Consider the following 16354-nt stretch of genomic DNA (forward strand, 5'->3'; position numbering starts at 1 on the left):
CTTTTCGGGTGAATGAATGATTAGTCAAACACCACCTCCCCGCCCCGGTCCGCCCGAGATTGGAAGGGAGGAGTCTCGGAGCGACTGTTCATTTTTTAAGGACGAAAGGCGTTTGCCTCGGTACGTTTTTAAATCGACCTTGTGTGTGTTTCAACTTCGGTCATCCCTAGTGTCAGGACGCGCAGACAGCTAAGCACAGAACACATCTCTAAGGCCACTTGCCCCTCTGTCCGCTCAGCCCCCTGAGTTCGCTGTCGCGCCCCCGCCAGAGGGAAGCAAAGCAGGGCATGAAAAGTTGCGGGGGCCCTACTGCCCCGGGTGTGTCGCTCCTTCCCAAAGGTGGGGCACCCGGGAGCGAGCAGGGTGGTGGGGCGCCCCTGCGTCCCGTTTGCTGCTCCCTCGCAGGATTGGGGCACCCGGGCCTGAGCGCTAGTGCTGCGGCATCCCCGGGGCTCCCCCAAGAAAGGGAGGAGGCGCCGCGCTCGCCCGGACAGTGGAGACGCGCCTTCTCGGCTCTGGTCCGCGCCCCGGGGCCGTGGCCTCCCTGGAGGGGCTGGGGAACTGGAAGCTGGGCCGAGAGAGTTCCCGCTGCAGCTATCGCGCAGTCCCTCCTGCGCCCGGGCGCCCCCAGCGGGTTCCGGGAGGCGCCCGGTGAGCCCACGTCTGTTGCGGCGGAGCGAGCGCACTCCGGGAGGGCCGAGAGCCGGCGGGGCTGGCAGGAGGTGGGGAGTGCGGGAGTGGAGGACGCTGCGGCAGCGACAGCGACAGCCCCCGAAGCAGTAGCGGCAGCCCGGGCGGCGGCTGAGCGGCAGTGCGCAGTCGGCAGCGCCGCAGCTCCTCTCAGTCTATCTCCGGCTGCCGCAACACCCCTTCCTCCTGGCCCCCTCTCCGGCGCGGAGGGGCTGACTGCTAAGCCACTGCAAGCAACTCCCTCAGAAAAAAAAAAAAAAAAAAAAAAGCCGCATCGGAGGAGCCTGGCCGCAGGACCCCTCCTCCCCGGGCGCCCCCCACCCCTCGCCTCTCCCCCCGCCCTCCCTCACACCCCCCCGCCCCCCAGCTCTCGGGCGTCCGCCTCCCTCCTTCGCGGACTGTCTCCCGACACGCCGGCTGAGAACCCTTTTCGACTGTGAGCTGCGGCAGCTGAGCAGAGGCGGCGGCGCGGGACCTGCAATCGCCAGGGATTCCCTCCAGGTGACGATGCTCTGGTTCTCCGGCGTCGGGGCTCTGGCTGAGCGTTACTGCCGCCGCTCGCCTGGGATTACGTGCTGCGTCTTGCTGCTACTCAATTGCTCGGGGGTCCCCATGTCTCTGGCTTCCTCCTTCTTGACAGGTAGGGGAGGGGGCGGGAGGGACCGGCCCTCCGGGACGCCGGTTTGGTACCTGGGAAAGGTGGCGCTGGCTTGCCCCGGGGATGGGAGGCTAGGGAGCGCGCACCTTGGCGCTTGCCCTGCGCTGGTCGATGGGGATGAAGCGAAACCCCGGGAGGGCTGGGAGGCTCTTGCCTTCAAGGTAGTAATAATAGACATTCTTCTATTTGAATTTGAGAAATTATTTTATTTATTTTTAATGTTTTCCTCAACTTTTATTTTAATCTTTCTCTCTGTAGAACTCAGGAAAAAAATTTGTGCAGTTTTCCGCACATCTTCCTTTCTCATCTTTGGGGTTGCAATACATCCACTGTGCTAGGAGTGCTTTTTAAAGCACTGGCTCTCAAGACCTTGAATTTAAAGAAACTATCATTTAAAAAGGGCACTAATAGCCGGATATAATAATTATATGTTTTCAGGCAGGTGAAGACCTCAGCTGCTATTCTGAAGGACATACTTTACTGACACCTGGTGCAGAAAAGAAAATATCGAGTCAATTTCTAAGAGAAGGGAAAAGAGGATTGCGTTTCAAAAAGTGATTTAAACCTAAGACAATGCGAGACAGATTCATAGAAAGGCCTGTTTATTGACTCAGTTCTGAGTTTTGGTCAATTTAAAATCTGCCCCAATTTGAGGTTTTTTTTAAAGTTTATTTTTTATTTTTTTCTTTGCGTATGGGGCTGTGTGCTTAGTTGAAATATCTTCATAAAGGAGGAGTGTTATTAAAAATCCAGTGAAATACTTGGAATTGTGCTTAGACCATCTGAGAACAGATAATTTGTCTCTATATCATAGTCTTTTCTTTTTTGAACCTGTTTAAATAAAATTATTGAAAATGGAGTTGGGGGCAGAGGTTTTGCTTTGGTGAATTTAATAATTTAAGCCACATTAAGAATTCTGAAGTTTGGGTAGAGGTTTCAAAAAGGATTAGTGTAAAAATTTTAAATGTTGAAATCATGCTGCTAAGCTAACTTTAAATGAAACATTTTTCCCCCTGAATTTCAGGTTCTGTTGCAAAATGTGAAAATGAAGGTGAAGTCCTCCAGATTCCATTTATCACAGACAACCCTTGCATAATGTGTGTCTGCTTGGTAAGTGTGGAGATCAGGTAATATGAACTCAACTGCTCTCTCTGATAAGGTGAATTCATTAAATGTGATAATATAACCAGATCTTACAAATTGTCTTTATCATTACAAAATTGCACATAACTGTACATAGTTTGTGAGTTGAATCCAGTTAATTTCTGAGTTTTATGGACTTTGGCAATTTCCATTTCATGCAGCTGGAAATTCTTATCTTTGACATCATCCTTATAGATGTAAATTTCAGATAGGCTTTGTATGACGTCTCGATGAAATTACAGTTTGTAATGTCTGTTTCCAGTAATGATTACTACAACCAAATTCTTGGGACAACAAAACTTTCTGCGTTGGTTCTGTCATTTAAGCTCAGTGGGAAAATGATGAAATAAGATTTAAGTATGAAGGTCAAGAATAAGGTATGCGACAAAGGGAAAGAGAGGTGACAGCCACAAAAAACAAACATAAGGACAAGATGTAATTCTGGATTTCTTTCTTGGGTTTCTTTGCCTGTTATACCCTAAACCCTCAAATACTGTCTTTATTTCTGATTTGGAAGCATGAGTCGGAAAGGACAATTCCATCCTTAATAGAGAATGACACTTGGCTGTCAGCTGCTTAGTTAACACTATCAGTGGTTAGAGACTCAAAAAATAATTTGTTTCCATTTATTTTAGTTTAGTAGTTAATGATAAGTCTAATAAGTAACCACTTGGGGGAGATTAAGTAATGTGAATAAGAATTTCTGAGATGAAATATAGACCTACAAGGTAAACATTTTTGCTTAGGAGTGTTTTACATGCCAATCACTTTTGGCAAAATTTGGTTAGAAACTACACATTATAAAACCTTGTTGGAAATACATTAAGGCAGTCAAATGCAAAGCCCCAAAATGATAGAGGACTACTTGTTGCTAGATCAGCATGCTGTGTGGCACTGGAGAAGGAATTCATTTCGGTTTAGGCAGAAGCCAAGCTATCTGAGTTTATACTACATAAATTTTTTCATGACAAGAGTTGAGGTCAATGTTTTGAAGTGATAAATGGATGAAGGTAAATGGCTGTATCAAACAATTATCAGGTTCGGAAGACTAAGGAAATCAACAGAAACAAGTAAAAACGCACTGCGTTTGCTGACACAATAAATATTGCTGCCTAATAAAACAGAGCTGAGAGAGAGTGTATTATGATTGCATATTTATGGGTTGCCGTGTTCATTGATGATCTTTTAGTAAATAATTTGTTGAAAAGAAGCTTTCAGTTTAAATTTTGACTCAGTTGTAGATTTACAAATGCAGTGTGTGTGTATGTGTGTTTAATCTTCCTTTTTTATTTTTCTTATCTGTATAATGTGAGTGAATTATTTTATCTTAATCTATTAAGATTTCAGAGGAAATTACCTTGACCAAGTAATATTTAAATGTGCCGAGAGCTTTGCATATAAATATATTGTTTTTCACTTCAGCAATATTAGTACTTATAAAGCTTACGTATGTAGTTTGAGTTTTGTAAACTGTTCCCAAATAACATTATGAGAAATTCTCCCCACAGCATTCCCCCCTTTTCAGTACTCCTACTCCTGCTAAAAATAGTGCCTTTCTCTGAAAGTGGAGACTTAGTGATAAGAAGATAGATGTTAGAGTCCTGCAGTTTTGAAGGTAAAGAGTAAATCTGAAAAGATGCATCAGTTGGAATTCAAGTGGGAGTGATATTTATTACAGAAAAGTATCAATTAAATTCAGAAGGGCAGTAGGTTTATTTATGTCTTCAACATTTAAGTAACAGTTGTAGGTATCTGCCTTGGGTGAGTGCTGTCAGAAATCCTTTCTAAATGTGTAATATTAGGACTTTGGCTATCAGCTTCACCCATTACAGAGCTCTTTCATTGGCTGAAAGGCTCAGTGATATGTTATCATGACCTTTGCAGGGGTTTAGAATTATGGGGTCCAAGTTGTCACAGTCATTGCTGCTTCCCAAACGTTTGTAATGACTTGGTAAAATTGAGTAATAATAGATGGATGACCACTTATCTCTTTGTATAACACTCTTGTACATTTCCACGAACCCACTGCAGTTCATGGATTTCAAAGCACTCCGGACAGCCAGGAAGCTACTTGGCATTTTTGTACCTAGGCTGGAAGGTAGACCTATTGAGCAAATTGATAATAATAGCAATGGTAAACATTTATGTGTACTATTTTTATTTTATTTTATTTTTGCTTGTAGGGCCTCATCTAAGCCTGCATTATTTCATTTAATCTTCACAAAACTCCTTTGAGGGCTTTTACCTTTATTTTACAGATGAGGAAACTGAGGCATAGCGGGCTAAGTAGCTTGTGAAGGTTGCATTTGAGTAAATAGTGGAGCTGAAACTGTCTCAGTTTTGTCTGCCTCTAGAGCACATGCCTATAACCATAAGAAACAGCCTATTTGTTGAGTTAAAGATGTGAGAAAGTAAGGAGAAAATAGAAAGAACGTCCAAATTATTTTACCTTTTGGCGTTCCTTGGGTTATTTTGTTTTTTCTTTTGAGTCTTTCAGGAGTTCAGTTAGTTGACATTTGTTAATCGCATTATATGAAAGGAAAATCTCGTTATGATTTCAGTTGACCTGCAGGGAGCGTTAGTGGTTAGCTGGTTTTATGTATGTACATTAAGAGGGTATGTAATAGTCTCAACTGTACTTTGGATAAAGAAAATAGTCATATTTAGTTTGTGTTGGTCCAGCCTTTTGGCAGAAAGGTACCTAAGGCTGAGTATAAGCTCATATCTTATTTCATAACATGTACAAAAAAAAAGAAAGAAAGAAAGAAAGAAAAAGCTAACGTCAACGTATGCTTAAAAAAGATGTAAAATGTTACAGTTGGGAGGAAATAGGTGGCACAAAGTCCTGTATATAATTACAGAGTAAAAGCTTAAAAAACCCCACAAAAATCAACTTGGCCTGATTTAAACTTTTAAGCTGTGAAATGTTTCAAAGGTTGGAGTGAGCTCATTTCTGTGGAGTTTTTGAGGATGACAGTGGGCGCAGTGGCCACTGTAAGCAGAGCTGAATAATTTTATTCTCATTTATCATCCTCTGCGTAGACCTGAGCATCTTGCCAGAACCAGTCCCAGTCCAAGAATAACTGGTTTGTTAGCTGGTGATGGAATCTCGTTTTAAAGTGTGTGGCCCAAAAAGCTTCAGTTCATCTATTTGAGGGGGTAGGTGAGAAGTTGGATCATGGTCCTAAAATCTAGGGAACTGGGTAGGCAGTTGAGATTAAACTGCATGTGCTTTATTGTTTAGTCAGAAAGCAAAGCATAACTTTTCCCCACCTTACAAAATGGTCTTTTATGGGGCCGAGGAAAGGAGGCCAACACTTATTACTGTTTTTGTATGATATTTTCCCCGCTTTCTTGCTAGAATTATTTTTCCCATAATGTCTAGGAAAACACATTGGTGCCTGCCCTGGAGTACAGCTGAGAAGAGAGCCAGCCACACCTAGATAAATGAAACTGAAGCCATTCTCTGATCTTTGGGACATCCCTAGGTCCACCAAGCACACATGAGAAGTGTGGTGCTTGATCTTCTCAGCCTTTTCCACCTAACTGTAGAATAGGAGGACATGGCGGGAGCCAGTGAGTTGGGCCCAGTGCTGGAAACCTGAGAAAACTTTGGAGGCTGGGACTCAGAAAACCCGAAGTCAGAGCTTAGTTTGGCATACATTTTGTTCAGCAAAAAACATTATTCTGAGGTTGAAATTTCCTCTTTAAAATCCAGAGGTGCAATGTAGAAATGGACCCTTTGCTCATAAAAAGCAACATGAAATTCAATGTTACAAGAATCAGGGCTCCACCTGTCTTGGAGCCAACCAAATAGTGAAGACAGAGAGACCTTGTCTGCTGTCTTCTACTTTTTTAATCACAAAAATCTAATATCGCTGAACAAGGAGCTCCCAGCATCTTAGATTCTGTCTGGTGTCTTATCTCCATAAAATCCTCATGTTCTTCATTGTTCAAATTAACTGGCTGGAGAATAGATATCTATTATCTAAACAAGTGTTAGGCACATGTTTGAGGATGAGGGAGATAACATTGCATGAGGATTCAATTCATGTGTGTATGCATGTATGAAACAGAGAGAGAGAGAAGATATAAAGTAGACCAGATGTGTTCAGAGAGGTACTGCACTCAGTATATGCACAAATACATAGATTGCCATGCTTTTTCCAAGTTGTTTCAGGTCATTTCTAGACTTTGGATGCTCACTAAGGAAGCAATCAGATTTATTTATTTTTACTCTGTTTAGAAGGTGATGTGACCAATTACCTTTCAACAGAACAATTTTTGGGAAAGGTAACAGTTAATGTATAGGATTGTGTCGGCAAATTCACAAAGACTAGTTCTGAGAGTTATTCTCGTCCATGCTTTATTCAGGCTCAGAGAAGTAGAGCAAATCTCGTGAGATCACACAGTTACTAAGAGACAGAACTGGGATGTGAAGTCAGTTCCTTCTTTGCTAAACCAGTGTTTCCCTCTGCTGGAAACGTTTACTACTTAAAAACTTCTACAGATACCTTCAAGAGCTTCAGAGAGTCTTTTCAACCTGCACAGAGCTAATGTAGGCTCTCTATGGAGGCAGTTATAGTGGTTTTGATCTTGCAACCCAAACTGTCTAGAATTTGGAGAGCCCTTCCAAGAAAGACATGGGTTTTGGCTGGCATCATAACATTTTGGCAAAGAACTTTGGCCCAGACATCAGACAATCTTGGGTTAAAATCAAACTGGTGGTGAAGTTGAGACAACTACCTCACCTTTCCAAACCTCAGTTTCTTCATCTGGAGAGTGGGATGGATGTCAACATCTAGTTCACAGAGTTGCTATGTGAATTAAATGAGATGTAGCACATAAAGTTTGGCCTGGGGCTTGGCATAGAGTAAACACTCTGGAATGATTTTTTATTGCTGTTGTTGATGATGGCATTATTTTTAAAAATTCTTATTTCCTCATATGGAATAGGATGCAAAATTTCAAAAGAAAATGATAAAAGGGACGACGGACGAGACATAGGAATAATGATGGCAAACCCACCCATTGTTACGCATGAACAAGGTTTGTCAGAAATGTTTAGTGAGTTTTTCTGTCCCTCCAGGCTTGGACTGGGCTGATCTAGGCTGCTTCCTTATTGGTCCAGTGATCCCAGTGATCTTTGGGCCCTGGTGTAAGTTTTCCCCTCGCTTTCCATTAAACATAAACAAACAAACAAACAAAAAACAAAAAAAACACAACTTTCCGTGGAAGAGGGGCCTGCTTTCTTGCAGAGTATTTACATCTCTATGCCTGTGGGGTCACCTTCACTTGTACTTTTATTGACAGAGGGATTGGGTTGGGACTCGGGAGCGCTGTAATTCTGGAAAAACTGCCTAGTGGCCTGGCATCATGGGGATTTTCCTGGCCCGCCTTGTGGAAGGCTCTCGACCCCTTTCCAGACCTGAGTATGTTTTTGTTGCCTACTTACTCAATGCTCCCCTTCCCCATCCCATTTCAAACACTGTTTATTTTGTTCTGAGGCACTGGACTTGACTGTGGGTATCAACAGTAAATTGTGTTTTAAGTGTAGGAAATAATGTTGAGGAAAGAGAGCCCTTCCCCAGACTAGAATGCAAATAGCGGGAGGGCAGTAGAATAGGAGATAATGGGAAAAGTCAGGCAAGGCAAAATGATGGAAAAATAAAACTAGTTAATATGAATTTGTTGGGTAAATAAAGGATATCAGTTTTTCACACCCTCTTCTATGGCCCTTCTGTATAAATGATGATATATTGAGTCCTTTGTGCTATAAAAGAATATGAGTAACACCACCTTTCATGGCAGTGGGAGGTCAAGTGTGCTTGTTGAACTTAGTTAAGATCAGCAAATGAGCTGGGTGTATATTTTAAGACCTGTTGATTCCCAGTTCTAATTCTATAAAACACCACTCAAGGCACTAGGGATAGCAGGTTATAAATTCAATAATATTATTCTTTCTTCCTTCTTTCCACACTTCATCCCCTCTTCCATTTTATTTTATTATTTTTAGCCCTTTCTGTGTTTGAAGCATTGTGCTGGCTGGGGACCTTTGAGGAGACAAAGACCAACAGGACAGATTCTTGCCCACAGCCTAATGGGGGAGACGAACACATATATAAATAAGAAACTTTATAGGAGTGACAGAAAAGCACTGTAATAGACTCAAATCCCTGTACTAAGGGGGCTGCCAGTGAATTCTGACTAGGGTATCTGGGACCGTGATGCGGGAGGAGAGATGATCCAGGCAAAGCCTTGTTGGAGGAAGGACACAAAGAGAGTGTGCTTGGGACTGTGGAAATGGCAGTGTCTATTGTGCCCAAAGCTGTGATGGAGCTGGAGTTAGAAATCTCCATGGGAACCAGCAAGGGGAGCATCTTGAATGTAATAATAAGGATATCAGTTCCATTCATGTAACTGGGAGAAGCCATTTAATATTTTTGTGCAAACACATGACACAATAAAATAAATTTTATATAAAGATCTCTAGGAGCTTTTGTACGGGATATACAGAGTGTGAAGAGGCTGAAGTTTGGACAACAGACTGCAGCGATGTTGTGTGGTCAGGTGAGAGCAAGCAGCCTGGAGTAGGGGTGGGCAGTGGGAATGGAAAGAAGGTGTTGGGATAAACCAATGTTGCCCAGTCTTTTGAATTTCTTTGACTACATTCCAGTTCTAGAGTATTTACGTGAATACCAAAGGTATTGAAAAAAATAGAATATTTTGATAGAAAGACTCCAAACCATGCCCAACAAGACACAGTTGCTAAAATGCAGCAGTAATTACAGTGGAGTGATTGGTAGCACAGCCACTTTGCTTGTCACTTGGTGTCTCCAGAGCAGGGCACTGCTACTTGAATAGAGTAGTTCTCTTCCCAGAGCTCACTCTCGAAATTATATTTGGAGCACCAGCTCTCTCCTCTTACTCACAGTGACACCCTGCGTTACACTGCTGCGTGATCCATTTGGTAAATTATTCAGTCTGGTAGGTACGTTCATGATAGTAATGTATGCTCAGTTTTAGCACAATTTTTTTTTTTTTTGAGATGGAGTCTCGCTCAGTTGCCCAGGCTAGAGTGCAGTGGCATGATCTCGGCTCACTGCAAGCTCCGCCTCCTGGGTTCACGCCATTCTCCTGCCTCAGCCTCCCGAGTTGCTGGGACTACAGGCGCCTGCCACTATGCCCGGCTAATTTTTTTGTATTTTTAGTAGAGACAGGGTTTCACCGTGTTAGCCAGGATGGTCTCGATCTCCTGACCTCGTGATCCGCCCGCCTTGGTCTCCCAAAGTGCTGGGATTACAGGCGTGAGCCACCGCGCCTGGCCTTTAGCACAATTTTTATACATTAATCAGGATTGGGTGGCTCACCTTTAAAAAGTGCACCAACGTGCCATGACATTGAGAACCACTAGTCTTGCAGAAGTGTTTTGGAGCCCACATTTATAGCGCTTGGCAAGAAAATAGATGGCAGAGGTGAGAGATGGGAAAAACTGAAGGGAATTTTGAGAAGTCTAGCCAATGTCACAGACACTGTAGGAAGAGACGGGGTCATGTGGGTGGGTGGGTAGTAATCAGTTTAGATGTAATGTGTTGGGCTTGATAGACCTTCAAGGTAGAAAAGCCATGTAGGCTCTTAAAAGATCGTGAGTTCAGTATAGAGAAATCAGGACTAGAGGTTAGCAATTTGTTACCTGTCTGCATAGAAATAAACTTCAAAACTTTGGGAATAAATTATTTGCCTTGGGGAGGAGTCTAAATTGAGATTTTTTAAAAAATGGGCCTATAATATTAACTAGAAGAAGGGTTATATCTCAGAGAAGGATAGAAAAGGAGAAACCTATGAAAGAGATGGAAAAATTATAGAGGCAAGAGGAGAACCAGGAAGGTACATGCCAAGGCAGAAGACGTTTGAAGAAGACAAAGACTAGTGGCATTAAACATTGCAAAGAACTGGAAGATTCTAGGAGGATGTCAAATAAGGAACTTTCTCATCTTCTTGGACTATTTGAAACAATGAACAATGGTCCCTTCCCCTCAGACCCTGCGTATTTGCACATGGGATTGAATTGATCATAGATGAGATTCAGTGGATCCCCAGTTGGCAGGAATCCAAAACTAAGATTGCTGTAGGGATTTTGAGAATTTAATGCAAAAATCACAAATTTTCCAAACTTTGACTTTAAAAGATCTTAACAAAAGTGAATAAATACCACATGAAATTTTAAAAGATACCCAAACAAAACTGATTTCACGGATAACAGTAATATGCTTTTTGCAAACGTCATTGGAATGTTTCTATAGTTAAATGTAAAATGGACCAGGCCACATTGAGGGATTTTTTATTAGGAATAAAAGCAACAGTATAAAAGAGTCTGACTAATATAAAAACTTACTATTATAAACTTTTAAGTTTGCTCTATTAAACTGTTAATGATGCTTTAAAAATATTACGATATAATTTAATGTCTTAAATTCTAGGTCTTCAGGTAAGATATTTTCTTTTCTCATGAAATGTTTAAAGCCCATTTTGTCAGTGAAGTGCAGCTGTGGTGTGGGGGCCTGAATGTATGCCTGAATGTATGTGTGTCTGAATGTATGGGTTTGAGTCTCACCTGGTTGCCTGGTAGCTGTGCACCACTGAGCAGACAGCTTACCCTCTCTGAGCCTTCATTGTGAAGTCTGGGACAAGTCTCAGTGGTATGTGCCCTTCATCCGACTTAAATGGTTGGCTGTGGACATTAACTGGGGTGATGGGAATGGGTTAAAGGCCAAGATGTGTGTGAAGGCTGTTTGTGAACAGTGTAAATGAAATTGTTATTAAGGGCAAGAACTTGAATAGAAGAAAGTGAAGTGTATGCCATAAACCACTTTTCAGCAACTACTTCAGTGAATATATTCTTTGGGAATGATAGCTTAGTGGTTCTCATTTCTACCCTTTAATAGTTGTATGGCTTTACGTAAATTGCCTAACATTTCTATATCTCAACATCTCTATCTTCATCATGAGGCTCTTGTCAGAATTGTAAGTTACAGCACGAAAAATTCTCAAAACATGGTCTGGGCCGTGGTCGGCACTTTAGAAATGATAGCTACTTCCACCATTGAAGTGTCATGGAATGACTGCCTTTGCCATACTTTAAATTAAATGGACTGTATTTATGGCAATTTATTGTCAACACCTATGAAATGTGTTTATTCTGAATTTTTCTCAGGGTAGACAATGGAAGGTCAGAAGAGGCGACTGCTGCTTTTCTGTTAAAGATGGGAAACCCTGGTACTGTTTGGGGCTTAGGAAGATGGGTTGCTCCTCTATTTTTTCTTTTCAAAGCTTCACCTGCTTAACTCGTGCCAATTTACAAACAACGAATCAGAGTGTTGTTTTCTCAGTGAGGCCCAGTTGTCCTCTGCAGTCCTTGCCATTAAATCAGGAAGTGGCAGGTAGGAGGCAAAAATGTCAAACAAGTGACTAGTGGGCCTGCTGAGCCTGAAGCTTCTGAGTTGTCTTCATTTTAAAGAGTGTGATGTGGCCAGCATCCTGCTTTCCAGCAAACCACAGGCACTAGTGCATACCTGTGGGATTGGGCCTCCTTCTAGAAAGGGCAAGCCCAGATGAACTGGTGTGACTGGATTTGGACATGTGGGCCCTGCACATTCATACTGCCTTCTGTGCTTGGGACTAGAAGTCCTGCCAACTCCTCTAAGAGCCTGCTGCAGCTGCTTCTTGGTAATAGCATGTTCTGCCTTGTAGTGTAGTGAGTTGGGCGAATTCACGTCTTAAGGGATGGTGTCTTAAAGTGTAAGAACCTCGTCGTGGTCATCTCTGTCAGCTCCATAGCTTCAGCAAGAGGTCCACAACCTTGGGACTTGAGTGGGAGTTAGACTGGAGTTTCCTGTTTATAGTTGGGGTTGTTAACACTTGGGATAGCTCCCCCCAGAATGGAACTCCAAGTTCCAAAACATGATTCTCCCAGAAAGTTTATCACAGAAGGTCAACCTCCTCTATAAAAGACATCCTAAATAATCATTACATAAACACTGTCTTTTTTTTGAAATGAATGTAATCACATTTGAAAATATAAGATCATATTGATATTTACATCTGCTCTTATTTGTGATAAAAGGAACATTCCCTTTTATAGAAGTAGACTGTTGTCAAAAGCAGAAATGTCCCTGACAAGGCAGGAGGTATAGACAAGGAAGGTTCTGGGGCGATCTGACTTCCACTTTCAAAAAGTCACAATGAAAAATGTCTCCCGATCCCTGGAGCTGGCATTCTCCAGTCATTTCCAGCCCCTTTCAGTGAGGCTAACTCTGAAATCTTGACACAAGCCTTCATGTTTATATTAGGTTTTGGATGTTAGCTCCCTTGGCTTCTGGGAGCTGACTCTGTTGAAAATTATGTTTTTCTTTTAAGGACAAAGGCCTTATTGTATGTACATGTCGTGTAGTGTAATGAGCTTTCTTTCTTTCTTTTTTTTAATGTTAGGTAATGGGTGGTACTAACCTACCTCTGCCAAATGAGAAGTTCAAAGATTTGTAAACTGACGGGCAATTATAAGGTTTCATGCAGGTAACTCAGCAAGAGAAAATGAGAGGGTGGGATGGGTGGCATCTTCACTGACCACAGCATGTCCCCCAAATGCCCTGCTTCAAGGGAATAGACATAACATGACTCTGAGCGAGGATCTGCAGATAAATGATGGTACCCAGAGTCACTTCAAAGAGAAGGATAGAATACAAATAAGGAAGATAATGATCATTGCATTTTAACTTATGAAAACACGCCTTTCCAAAACAACTCTTGTATTCTTGGTCACATAGATAATATTTGACCAGATGATTTTTCATGGCTGCTAATGCTGTCAGCATAGGGCAAGCACCCTATTTTTAGACCCTGTGTGGTCAGTTGGCCACTCTGGTGGCACTACTGGCCTCTTTGGCTGTGGGTGACCTCAGAAAGGCTATTTTTAGTAGGACAGCTTGGCCCATGGAAAGAAGGTATGAAAACCCAAAGCTGCTCTTCCATTTCTTTGGGCCTCTATAAGAAACATTTTTAGCATCTTTTATTTTTATTTTTATTTTTTGTAGAGACAGGGTCTCACTATCACCAGGGCTGGTCTCAAACTCCTGGCCTCAAGCGATCCTCCTGCCTTGGCCTCCCAAAGTGCTGGGATTACATGAGTGAGCCACCACACCTGGCTAGGATCTTGATCTTAATTTCTTCCCCCTTTCTCCTTTTAAAAACCTATTTTCTGAGGTTCCTCTTTGAGGCATGTCTATGGACTGTAGCAATAACATTAATGAATGACATTTTCATTCTTCGCCATGTTGATTGCTCCATGTCTTATTAAGAGATACTGGGGGATCCAGTTTCCATTATTTTCTAATTGAACAGCGCCATTTGTGCCAAGATACTAAAATTGCTCCCCCTTTGCTCAGAGGGCAGAGGCTGCTCCACATCAGTGGCCTGTGGGGCTTGTAGCTTCTGCCTCCAGTAAAGCCTGCCTCATTCTGTTCCTTTACTGCCCAGAAATTCATGAATTCCAGAGACACTCACAGCCTGCTGGGTCTCTCCTGCTTTGTGGATTTATGGTGTAAAAGCAGTAGCATCAAGACATTCACATAGCAGTGTTTTTTTGGTCTCAGGGGAACACTCTTTTCCTGGATGAGAGAACATGAAAGATGAAGCAGATATTCTCTCACTTGGGAGCCGCTATGCCAAAACAGTTAAGGTCTTGCCATGGGCTTCTGTTTATGCCCCTTGGGGGGAATGGGGCCCATTAGACTTGAGCTGTGGTAATTTCCTGTTTTCAAGCACATGTGAAACAATGATTCTCGTGCCCAGTGGGACCCACCAGAGGTCAGCTAGCTGCAGCTCCATTAGCACATAGATGAGTACCAGGATGAAATTCCTTATCCCTTAGAGGTGACTCAAATCAGAAGTTGTGGAAGAGCTGGCTGGCAGGGAAGGGGGCAGGAATCTACCCTTTTTGTGCATCTCATTAGTCTGGGGTGGCTTCTGTTGGAGGAACCAGCCCTTTTATCTCCCTGCTGGGATGTGCTGGAAATGCATGTACCAGATGGTGTTGCTTCCTTTTCCTCCATGGGTGCACGTGTGTGTGGGGGAATTGTTAAAAACTGTGAATTTTTTTCTGTTTCATGTAAACCATATACTGACCAAGGGCAAAAAAAATTTTCTTAAATTACTTTGCATGCTAATGGGTCATGTTACAGAAATCTGGAGTCCCTAGATTTTGGAGTTATGAAATTTTTGATAGTTGTCTGATGTTGACCTATAGGAGCAGCAGTTTTATGTGGTTCAACCTAATGTATGCTTTGAGGACTTTTAGACTTTTTCAAGGGAGATATTTATCCTCCAGGTTATTGCAAGGGATATATAATCCTCCAGGTTATTGCGATGTACCTGAATGAGGGGGTATTTAAATTCAGAGTGAATTTGCACTGGGTTCATAAACTAAAGCCAAAATGTGGTGTCATAGTAAAATGCCTCTCAATCTGTGAACCTCCAACTCTGAATTAATGGGCTCTTCTGTATATCCTCAAGACCCCTCTGAAGGTGGTGGGACAGTGGGGGAGGGAGGGGAGAAGCAGTGCTCAGGTTAGGTGGGGAGCACATGGTAGGAGCTCTGCAGGAAATGTGGGAATGGCATTGCAGGACTGGAGTAGGCAAGTGATTGATTGATGGTCATTAAACTCAGCACACATTTATTGAGCATTTATGTTAATAATATCCTGAGGCACTGCAAGACAGGAGCAATGCTTTTTACATGAACAGAAGGGGATTAAATTATGGTTGAGATAGTTTTGAAGTTAGATGTCTTTTATTGCTTTAAAGTTCTTTGAAAATTGATTAACTTATGCAAGCCAGAGATATTAACTCTTGTTTGGAATATTCGATTAGTCAGAGCAACCTGTTAGTCCTTGACTGTGCTAGATTTTATAAGGTTATGTATCTGTGTACATATCTATCTATCTATCTATATGTATTTATATAACATTTGGATAATGGTTTTAGTTTGGAAACTACCCTCTATCATTAGAATCTTAGATGAAAGTGTGAATGAATGTGTGATGAAACTAATAGTTGTGTATGTGTGCTGGGGTCCCATAAAATGGAGCCTGAACACTAGTGACAAGGGGCACACAATTCTGTTGCCCGATGTATCCCCTTCCCTGGGCCTCTGCCCCTTCCTCCCTCAAGTAGCCAATTTGGCTACTTGTCTTCTCTCACACAGTTGTAGGTCGTTAACAAGTCAGTGGTTAGAATTTTGCCTTTAGTTTCTTCTGTTCTCCCACCAGGGGCCCAGCAGTGGTGGCTCTCAGATTTTAATGTGTGTAAGAACCACCAGGGAAGGCTAAAAAATGCAGATTTCCTGTGTCCTGGTCCAGAGATCCTGATGGAGTAGGTCTGGCTGGCTCCTGTGCAGACCAGGGAAACTCTGTTTTTTTTTTTTTTTTGAGACAGAGTCTTGCTCTATGGCCCAGGCTGGAGTACAGTGGTGCGATCTCGGCTTACTGCAACCTCCACCTCCTGGGTTCAAGTGATTCTCCTGCCTCAGCCTCCTGAGAAGCTGGGATTACAGGTGCACACCACCATGCCTGGCTAATTTTTGTATTTTTAGTAGAGATGGGGTTCCACCATGTTGGTCAGGCTGGTCTTGAACTCCTGACTTTGTGATCTGTCCACCTTGGCCCCCCAAAGTGCTGGGATTACAGGCGTGAGCCATCGCACCTGGCCAGAAAGCTCCATTTTTAATAAACCCTTCCAGTGACTTTTATGCAGTGGCCAATTTTTGAAACACTCTTTCCACCTGACATGTAATGGAAAGAGAAGGGTATA

At 42.6% G+C, this 16354-nt stretch overlaps 1 protein-coding gene across 3 annotated transcripts in view; it reads left to right on the plus strand.

The window, feature by feature from the left end:
• Positions 1-289: 289 nt before the first annotated feature.
• BMPER (BMP binding endothelial regulator) overlaps positions 290-16354 on the plus strand; it is a 249954-nt gene continuing 233889 nt past the window's right edge. For all 3 annotated transcript variants that reach the window (XM_008964331.4, XM_024929696.4, XM_034963926.3), the window contains exons 1-2: positions 290-1330; positions 2373-2458. In XM_008964331.4, coding sequence (XP_008962579.3) covers positions 1198-1330; positions 2373-2458 — 219 coding nt within the window. In that variant the 5' untranslated portion in view covers positions 290-1197. The remainder of the gene's footprint in view (positions 1331-2372; positions 2459-16354) is intronic.

The sequence above is a fragment of the Pan paniscus genome, chromosome 6 (assembly GCF_029289425.2).
Source record: "Pan paniscus chromosome 6, NHGRI_mPanPan1-v2.0_pri, whole genome shotgun sequence".
In the NCBI taxonomy this organism is placed as follows: Eukaryota; Metazoa; Chordata; class Mammalia; order Primates; family Hominidae; genus Pan; species Pan paniscus.